Source organism: Neofelis nebulosa, chromosome 7 (assembly GCF_028018385.1).
Source record: "Neofelis nebulosa isolate mNeoNeb1 chromosome 7, mNeoNeb1.pri, whole genome shotgun sequence".
Classification (NCBI taxonomy): Eukaryota; Metazoa; Chordata; class Mammalia; order Carnivora; family Felidae; genus Neofelis; species Neofelis nebulosa.
The window spans coordinates 63,767,845-63,778,121 of record NC_080788.1 but is presented as its reverse complement, the minus strand read 5'-3'; the positions used below and the strand labels follow the sequence as shown (position 1 = coordinate 63,778,121).

The 10,277-nt window shown below is 41.5% G+C and overlaps 1 protein-coding gene and 1 non-coding gene across 8 annotated transcripts in view; both read left to right on the top strand.

Annotated features, from left to right (window-relative positions):
• Positions 1-1,673: 1,673 nt before the first annotated feature.
• Positions 1,674-1,780, top strand: LOC131518323 (U6 spliceosomal RNA). The gene has a single exon (XR_009265014.1). It is a non-coding gene; the product is annotated as a U6 spliceosomal RNA (small nuclear RNA).
• Positions 1,781-8,594: 6,814 nt separating this feature from the next.
• EIF2AK4 (eukaryotic translation initiation factor 2 alpha kinase 4) overlaps positions 8,595-10,277 on the top strand; it is a 100,138-nt gene continuing 98,455 nt past the window's right edge. For 4 of the 7 annotated variants that reach the window (XR_009264226.1, XM_058738228.1, XM_058738227.1 and 1 more), the window contains exon 1: positions 8,595-8,816. Coding sequence is in view for 3 of the 7 variants with exons in the window: in XM_058738228.1 (XP_058594211.1) it covers positions 8,673-8,816 (144 nt within the window). In the remaining 4 variants the exon portion in view is untranslated. The remainder of the gene's footprint in view (positions 8,817-10,277) is intronic. The other 3 variants (XM_058738231.1, XM_058738229.1, XM_058738230.1) reach the window with 2 other exon arrangements.

The window sequence follows — 10,277 nt, the reverse complement described above, 5'->3', positions numbered from 1 at the left end:
TACTGTGGGTGGGTCTCATCGAATTAGTTAAAGTCTGCCTAGAACAAATAAGGTAATAGATAATTTTAAAAAGCCTACTCTGTCTCTCTTTTCTTTTTTCCTTATATTACTATGGTGTAGTGGTAGGCAAAATTTGCATGTGGGTGGTAATAACATGTCTTTCCCTAATTATAAACTATGATAGGATTCATCTATGTATCATATGATTTCATTCATGGAATTTGAGAAACACAACGAGGAATAGAGGGGAAGGGAAGGAAAAATAATATAAAAACAGAGAGGGAGGCAAACCATAGAGACTCTTAGATACAGAGAACAAACTGAGGGTTGCTGTAGGGGTGGAAGGTGGAGGGATGGGTTAAATGGGTGATGGGCGTTAAGAAGGGCACTTCTGGGGATGAGCCCTGGGTGTCATATGTAGGAGATACATCGCTGGGTTCTATTCCTGAAGCTAAGACTGTACTGTATGTTAACTAACTTGAACTTAAATTAAAAAAAAAAAAATAGGATTCATCTATGTTCAAGAGAATTCCCAGATTCCAACTTTCTTGGGCATTTATTAAACAGCGGGAGGGGGTTAGGTAGCAGGAAGAAGAGATGGAATAGGATTTAGGATAATTACAAAGCCCAAGATGTGGGGGTAAGTGAGGAGGAGCCTGGGGTTTTATTTTTTTCCTCCCTTCTCCCTTCTTTGCTTTCTTCACTGAGGGTCTTCTCCTCCTCCTTCTGGTCCCTGACACCACATCCTCACCTGTCCCTGTGTGGCCTCTCACTAAAGGTGAAAAGAAGAGAAAAGCTGGAGAAATGGGAGTGTTTGGAGTTGGTAAGCCCAAGCAGCAGCCTGCTGAGACAAGAGGGGTCCTTATGGCCCCTGGCTACCCATCTGGAACAAGGGGTTCTATTTCCACATGGCTATTTCTATGCCTGTATGAGACATGGCTAATGCATGTTATTATGTAGCTATTATTAGGTTTCAACACTATCTTATTCTCTTCTTCCAGATACACAGAAGACTACTTTTCTCAGCTGCCCTTGCAAGTGAGCAGGGTCATGTGACTATTATGACTAACAATACGTGGGCAAAAGTGACAAATCATTTCTGGGCTGTGGCAGTGTAAAGCTGTTTGTGATTCTCAAGTCTCTCTGCTGCCTTGTCATTGCAGTAGTGGAAGGGATCTTGGGTGGAACTGGAAGAGATAAAACATGGGCTCAGAAGTAGCCTATATTTCAAAAAAAATCCTTTTTATGTTTTTTTTATTTTTGAGAGAGAGACAGAGCATGAGCTGGGAAGGGTCAGAGAGGCGGGGGAGACAGAGAATCTGAAGCAAGCTCCAGGCTCTGAGCGGTCAGCACAGAGCCTGACATGGGGCTCGAACCCATGGACTGCAAGATCATGAACTGAGCCAAAGTCAGATGCTTAACCAACTGAGCCACCCAGGCATCCCAGAGGTAGCCTATATTTTTGAGCCACCACTGTGGATTGGGATAAGGGGAGGGTAGCCCTGATGAGCCACCCAGACCCACAACAAGTTTTGTAGGAGCGAGAAATAAATCTTGATTATACTAAACAACCAAGATTTTCAGAGCTGCTCAATATCATAGCATAACCCAGACTATCCTGCCAGATATAATTATGAAAACTGAGGCCTGCATATTTAAGAAAACACAAACTTGTGCTCACTTTGGCAGCACATATACTAAAATTAGAATGATACAGAGAAGATTAGCATGGCCCCTGCACAAGGATGACACACAAATTTATAAAGTGTTCCATATTAAAAAAAAAAAAAAAAGCACAGACTTTATTTTATTTCTGGGAATGGAAGGTATTGATTTATTTCTGGGGAATGGAGTCAGTTAGACCTGGGTTTGAATGCCTGCTCTACCGTTTCCATTTGTGATACTGGGCAGTTAACATGACCTCTCGAAGTTTAGTTTCCTCATCTACCAAATAAGGATAAAAATGCCTATTTGGGGGACATCTGGCTGGTTCAGTCAGTACAGCATGTGACTGTTGATCTCAGGGTTGCAAGTTTGAGCCCCTCGCTGGGTGTAGGGATTACTTTTTTATCAATGTTTTTTTTTTTTTATTTTTTTTTATTTTTGGGACAGAGAGAGACAGAGCATGAACGGGGGAGGGGCAGAGAGAGAGGGAGACACAGAATCGGAAACAGGCTCCAGGCTCCGAGCCATCAGCCCAGAGCTTGACGCGGGGCTCGAACTCACGGACCGCGAGATCGTGACCTGGCTGAAGTCGGACGCTTAACCGACTGCGCCACCCAGACGCCCCGGGATTACTTTTTTAAAATGTCTATTTTGTAAGGTTATTTTGTGGACTATAAAATATTCAAGTAATGAAAACCTCTAACGGTAGCTGGCACATTATAAGAAATCAATAAAAGGTAACTTTATAAGATCCATTTCTGTTTATTTACACTTAACAAATATCAAAGGAGAAAAATAATTCTCTTTGTATATTTAAATCAAACACTGCCTAACAAGCCTTGTATTGCAAAAAATGTGAGAACTACTTAATTTGCATTTAGCAAAGGACAGTGTGGCTTTGGAAAATTTCACTTGAAGATTTAGAAGTCCAGAAATTTGCCTTTACATTATTGGGATAAATATGTTTACTTTGTGGTTCTTAGTTTTTAATATGCTAAGTTGCATCAAAGCAGTAATCTGCTTAAAAGATACAGTCTTCCCATGTACTGTAAATTATCTCAATATGTGGACTGGGAAATGGTTTTCTAATGATATAAATCATGAATATGTCTCTCAATTCAGTTTCCTAATTTTGTAATAGTCATTACACCTATAAATTGCTATTAAATTCATCACAAATATCTGGGAGGTGGAAGCTTTAATACTCCCCTCCCCCAGGTAGCCTCAGTAGTCTCACACATACATGCACATGAACAAACCTGACTATTTTTTAATAGCAATTATGCCAAAATTAAAATACACATGAGTATTATCACCTTTAAAGGAATCACTCTGGGAAGCTGGTTAGCTGTTGAAGAATATCAGGACTTCTCAACCTCTTTTTGTGACTCCAACATCATCTTGTGACTTCAGAAGTCGGCACACTCTTTCCTATATCCCTGATCACAACAAATATATCCTTTAAGAATAAATTTGATTTTTTTTGGAAGGAGTCAAAAGTTACCTCAGACCTATTATGATTAATTAAATGATCAAGATAGTAATATCTTCTTTGCTAAAAGTTGAGATATGACTATACAATCCTATGACTCATAGTCTGACTTAGAATTAATAGCACAGGTTTGGAATAAAAGTATATTATTAACTTATATTACCTTATTCCAGAATTTAAAGGACAAGATTCATTAGGGCATATAATGTGTAAATGTACACAAATACCCACAAAGTAATACAAAAGTCACTAAGTAATTTTTATTTCATACTTTCTTGAACAGCAGAAGCTATATTACCTCTCCTGCTTCTGGCTGCCAGGCCACCAACCTTCAAGAACAAATAAGTGCCTTTACCTCTGAGATGGAGAGGAAAAAGAAGGCAGGACACAGGAAAAGTATTCAAAGAAGTAATGGCTGAAGATTTTCCATATTTGGCAAAAATCTAGAGATTCGAGAAGCTTGGTATGGCAAAAATCCACACCAAGACACATCATGGTCAAACTCTGGACCCTAAAACCAAAAAAAAAAAAAAAAAAGAAGAAGAAGAAAAAAAATATCTTGAAAGTAGCCAAAGAGAAATACCACTTTACCTATAGGGTAAAAAGCAATGTGAATGACAGCAGAGTTTTCATTGAAACCATATGGGCCAGAAGGAAGTTGCAAAACAGTTTTCAAGAGCTGAAAGAAAAAAACTATTGACCCAGAATTCCCCATCCAGTTAAAATAACCTTAAAAAATGAAGGGAAAAGGGATTGTGGTTTTTAAGATTTGGGGTACAACAGCCAATCTGGCATCTTTTCCTTGGGAAGGTAAGGGGAAACGGTAAGATCAAGAGAGGTACTTTGGGGAAGCAAGGAGTAAATGGGAGAGTAGAGACTGTTCCTTGAGGAATTGATCTAAGGGTTTAGAGAAGGCCTGGAGAACAAGAAAATCTTGGGGTATTCTGAAAAGTTCTTTGTAAACCCTACTTATGCCGTGATGCTCTTCTCAGGCTGGATGCTGCAAGGACTCAGAAGTTATCTCCAAGGATCCACTTAAGGGCCAGTCTTTCCTTTGGAAGGTACAGAGTTTGTACATCCCAAGCCTGCTGAGCTAACCAAATGACAAAGAGCAACCAAATGCAATGTGTGGACTTTATCTGGATCTTGATTTAGGAAACAAAACAAAACACAACACTGTAAAACAAAGCAAAACAATGACCTTTTTCTTTTAACAGTTTATTAAAGTATAACTGACATACAATAAATTGCATATACTCAAATGTACTGATTGATAGATAGTGATACATGCATACATCTGTGAAAACATCACCACCATTCCAATTTTAGTATATGTGCTGTTGAAGAGAGCATAACCATCGCCACGATCAAAATAATGTCCATATTCTTGAGCCCCAAGAGTTTCTTCTTGTCCCTCTGGAATCCCTCCCTCTGGCTTATCCCTATCCTCCCTATCCCAGCCAGTCACTTATCTTCTATTACTAAGTTTGTATTTAGAATTTTATATAAATGGAACATAGTGTATGTACGTCTGGCATTATTCACTCAGCACAATTACTTTGCGATTCTTTTATTTTATTACTACATAGATAGTGTATTCCTTTTTATTGCTGGATAGTATCCCATTATATTGATAGATCTCAATTTATTTTTACCTCAATTTTTCCATCAACTGTATCTTGATAAGCATTTTGGATTGTTTCCAGTTTGGGGATGAAGGTGTCATGGACATTCACATACATGTGCCTTCGCTTCTCTGGGTTAAAAACCTTAGAGTGGAATAGCTGTGTCATATGGTAGGTATATATTTAAGTTTTTAACTAAAACTGCATGCTGGGACCTAAATGTAAAACCTAACACTATAGAACTTTTGGAAGAAAATATAGGGAAAAACCTTTGTGATCTTGAGTTAGGCAAAAATTTCTTGGATATCACAATAAAACATGATTCATAGAAGAAAAAAACTGATAAATTTGCACTTCCTCAAAAGTACGGACTACATGGGGGAGAGAGGTGGAAGGCAAAAAAAATAAAGAAAAGAACTAAATTTTTTGTAAAACACTGTTAAGAGAATGAAAAGAGAAACCATAGACTGGGAGAAAAGCTTTGTAAATCATACATCTGAGAAAGGACTTACTTTGAGAATATATAAGGGATTCTCAAAACAAAATGATAAGAAAACAAGTAACTCAAGTTTTGAGATGAGCAGAAGAGAAACACCTGGCTGACTCAGTCAAGTTAAGCATCTAACTCTTGATCTCAGCTCGGGTCTTGATCTCAAAGTCCTGAGCTCAAGCCCCATATTGGGCTCCCTGCTGGGCATGGAGTCTACTTAAAATAAGTAAATTTAAGCAGACAAACAAACAAATAAATAGATAAATAAATAAAATGGGCAGAAGATTTGAACAGACCAAAAATATAAATGCTAAATGAGCACAAGAACAAATGCTCAACATCATTAGTCATTAGGAAAATGTAAATTAAGACCCAGTGAATTATTACTACACACCTATTACAATGTTTAAAATATAAAAGACTGACAATACCAATTCCTAGCAAGGATGTAAAATACCTAGAACTCTCCTAAACTGGTGGGAATTTAAAATGGTACAACCACTTTGGCAAACAGTTTGTCAGTTTCTTTTATTGTGAAATTTCAACTTTGAAATATCTTCAAACTTACGTAAAAGTTACAAGAATCGTCCAAAGAACTTTCATATATCCTTTTACTAAATTCCCCAATAGCCCATATTCTGCATGTGACTTATCATCATCTCTCCCTCTATTTTCTGAATCGTTTGAGAGCTAACTGCATATTCCTATTACCTATTAAGGCTGCAGTGGAAATTTCCTAGTAACAAGGACGTTTTTCTAAGTGACCAGAGTACAACTAATGTCAGGAAATGAACACTAACATACTCCTGCCATCTAATCTACAAACACCATCCCCCCTCAAATTTTGCTGATTGCTTTGATTATGTCATTTATAGGTCCATCATCCAGTACAGATTCCAATTTTAGACAAATAGAGAATTTTGAACATAGATGGGTATTAAATGATGTTAAACAATTGTTACATTTTTAATCAGTAAGGATGACATTATGTTTGTAAAAAGTCTTTGCATATTAGAAATACATACCTAAGTATTTATGAAAAAAAAATGATGTTTGAGATTTTCTTTGAGATTCAATCCTCAGGGAGGTGGAATGGAAGGTGAAAAATGAAATAAGACTGGCAAGATATCTATCATTGTTGAAGCTGGGTGATGAGTACAGGAGGGTTTATTATAATATTTCTTCTACTTTGATATATGTTTCAAATTTTCCATAATTTGAGAGTTTTTAAATGAAACACCAATGGAGAAATTGAAGGATTGTAAAGATTGTAGTGGTATCATATTTGTGATTTAGAAACATTACTCTGGATACAATAGGAAAAAATGTCAAGTGGGGCAAGAATGAAAAACGGTGACTGTTTTTTGAGCTGTTGAAGTCATCCAAGGAAGAGGTGATAGTGGCTTGAACTAAGTTAGTGGTAATGGGAGGGAATGAAGTGGACAGACTGAAGAAATGGACTACCTGGATGTGAAAGTTGAAAGAAAAGGAATGCAGAATCCCTCTTTGTTGGCTTGGCCCAAGGTGGGCAGGGTGGCACCATTTACCTAGACAACACTGGGGGGGGGGGGGGAATGAATCCCAAGGGAAGGAAGGAAAAGATGGTTTGAAGAAGCCTTGGTTTGAAGGATTACATTTGTGTTATCACATTATCTGAGCCAGATAAGGGTGTTATCTGGGCCAGAATTGAGTGATAAATGACAGCAAGATACTTAAGCAATCATTATTTAGCAAACAGTACAGGGGTAGGAAAGGTAGATAAAGAAGTGTCACTGAGACCTGAAATGTAACTTGAGGTAATATGATTATTTTTTTTAATGTTTATTCATTTTTGAGAGAGAGAAAGAGGGAGGGAGAGAGAGAGAGAGGCAGAGAGAGAAGAAGATACAGAATCCCAAGGAGGCTCTGGGCTCTAAGCTATCAGCCCAGAGCCTGATAAGGGCTTGAATCCAGGAACCATGAGATCCTGACCTTAGCCAAAGTCCAGCGCTTAACCAGCTGAGCCACCCAGGTGCCCCAGTAATATGATTATTGTTTTTTAGTTTTAATTTTTAATTTATTTTTATTTTTATTTTTAAAAAAACATTTTTTTTAATGTTTATTTATTTTTGAGACAGAGAGAGACAGAGCATGAACGGGGGAGGGGCAGAGAGAGAGGGAGACACAGAATCGGAAGCAGGCTCCAGGCTCTTAGCCATCAGCCCAGAGCCTGACCCGGGGCTCAAACTCACGGACCGCCAGATCGTGACCTGAGCTGAAGTCAGACGCTTAACCGACTGAGCCACCCAGGCGCCCCTAGTTTTAATTTTTTAAAAGATGTGTATTTATTTTTGAGAGAGACAAAGCACGAGTGGGGGAGGAACCGAAAGGGCGGGGGTGGGGGAAGAGACACAGAATCCAAAGCAGGCTCCAGGCCTCCCAAGGGGGGGGCAAGGAGCCCAAAGGGGGGTCTGGAACCTAGGAACCGTGAGACCATGACCTGAGTTGAAGTTGGAAGCGCAACCAACTGAGCCACTCAGGTGTCCCTAAAATGATTATTCTTAATTGACGCGCTGCATTAGTAGGTAACTGAAAATGAAGTGCCATGACAACGTCTAGGTAGGTAGTTTATTTTATAAACTTGAAAAAATATGATTGGAGGCAGGATATAACAGAAAGACCTCCTAGGTTCACATTAAGTAAACTGGCCATCGGACATAATTCTCTTCAGGGGACCGTAGCTCATGAAGATGCCTGAGGGAAAGGAATTTTTCAATTGAAATTGCAAGGTGGTACCGGAGATTCTTAAAGATGGGAATGTAGGGACAGGACATGCACGGGATGTTGAATCCATCGTTAAGGGGTTGACTCTGGCTGGGGGCACGAAGCTGGGGAGACGGGAAGCAGAGGTCACGATCTTTACTCCTAGTAGTCTCCTGGGAAGGTTCAAGGTTAGACCCTAAGTGCCTTGAAAATTCATCAAAGTCTGCCCTTTTGAGTTTCTTGTCACTACCGGTGCTAACGTAAAGAAGCCCAAGGCATTTCTGTTAAAGAGACTTATTTCGTGAAAATATTTGCCCTTATCATTTCATTCTCACTGATTTAACTTCTCAGGTTCCTGCAGATTTCTTTGCTCTAGTTCTCCCGCAATATACCGGTGCAAAGCCGTATCCCGCCCTTTGTTCCCCGGCTCCCTCGCTGGGGCTCCTCCCGCCGCTGGAGGCAATTTGGGGAGCTTCGCTCCGCCCCAGGGCCTGTCGCCGGTGGGGCCCCGCCCCCGCCCCCGAACCCCTCCCACTGCCCCGCCCCCGGCGCCGAACCCCTCCCACGGCCAGTCTGGAGAGCCCAGCCCAGCTCCGGAGCCCGCCCCGGGCCCACCACCGCCACCGCACGGCTGCCCGGCCTGGGCCTCAGCGTCGCCATGGCTGGGGGCCGTGGGGGCCCCGGGCGCGGCCCGGACGAGCCGCCGGAGAGCTACCCGCAGCGGCAGGAGCACGAGCTGCAGGCTCTGGAGGCCATCTACGGCGCCGACTTCCAGGACCTGCGGCCAGACGCGTGCAGATCGGTAGGAACGTGGCTGGCCCGGGCGGTGCTGGCGTGTTGCGGCCCAGCTTTTTCTCTGACTTCCCCTGGCTAGGCCAGGCCCGGCCTTGCCGAGGCCGAGCCACAGGCCCTTTTTGGGATTCTTCGGTCGTTTAGTCTCTCCCGATTCCACCCACGCTTACTTTTGGTCCTTGCACCCGCAGCCGTTTGGCTGGTCTCCGGAACCCCCACCTGGGCCGAATTCTTTCACAGCCTTGTCTCCAGGTGGACTCCTCTCCCTTACCTGACACTGCTTCTCATTTCCACTGACACCCCGTAACATCTCGGCCTCCTTCCAGCCTTGTCCTCACCCCTCCCCGCCCCGGAAAGCCCTTCAGTTTGATACAACAGCGTATCATAGAGATGATTGCAACTTTGTTCTGAGAACGCTTTGGGCGACTTTCACAGACCTTACGGATCCCCCCAGTCAGAATTCTCTTTAAGTCTCACCCTCCTTTGTGTTCAAAACTATAACCTCTCTGTTTTCGGAGGTGGAGGAACTTCCTTGAAGGAACTTACCAGAGAGTATATAGAATATATTCATCTTGGCGGTAAGGAGAGTGCAAAGGAGTGCGCTGAGTTAGACCTTTTAAATGACATTTGGTTTAAAATATTATTTCCCTTTCTGTCATGGAGTAAAGGCTTATTATACGCTGTTGACCCTGATGGTTTTTCCCCCAATTTTGGAAAATTATCTCTGAGTATTGTCATTTAACAAGTAGGACCTCCCTTCATCTGCCTGTAATTCCTGCATTTCACATCTGTCTTATGGACACTTCCAGGATTTCCTCAACAGACGGGATCTTCTTTGTAGCTTTCAGAGGCAAACCTTCTCCCTCTCTCTTCCAAGGGCTTCTTCCTTCATTAAATATTTATTCAGCCATCAGGGAAACAGCCCAGGGCAAAACAGATCAAACCTCCCGTCCTCAGAGAGCGTACTTTTCTTTTTTTTCTTTTTTAAATGTTTGTTTATTTTTGGGAGAGAAAGAGAGAGTGCCTCGAGCACAGGTGTGAATGGGACAGGGGCAGAGAGGGGGGACAGAGGATCCCAAGCAGGCTCTGCTGACATCTGCAAGCCTGGTGTAGGCTCAGACTCAAACGAACCCTGAGATCATGACCTGAGCCGAAATCAGATGCTTAACCAACTGAGCCACCCAGGCACCCCAGGGACCTTACTTTTCTAGTGCTTAAATTTCAAGAGTTTTTTTTTTTTTAACCTGAAGTAGTAAAAAAGGTAAATATCCCCCTTATACTAAAATAAAAACATAACTTTCTGGCGATCTGGTAACTTCTCTTTCTAAACACTGAGAATCAGGACATAGGCCCATTAAACAGCCGAAATGGGAGTTACAGGTGTACCCGCTGTACTCCAGGCAAAGCCTGTAAGACTTCCCTTCCAAGCTACTTTATTTACTTATACATGCTTAATTATCAAGTTCTAAGG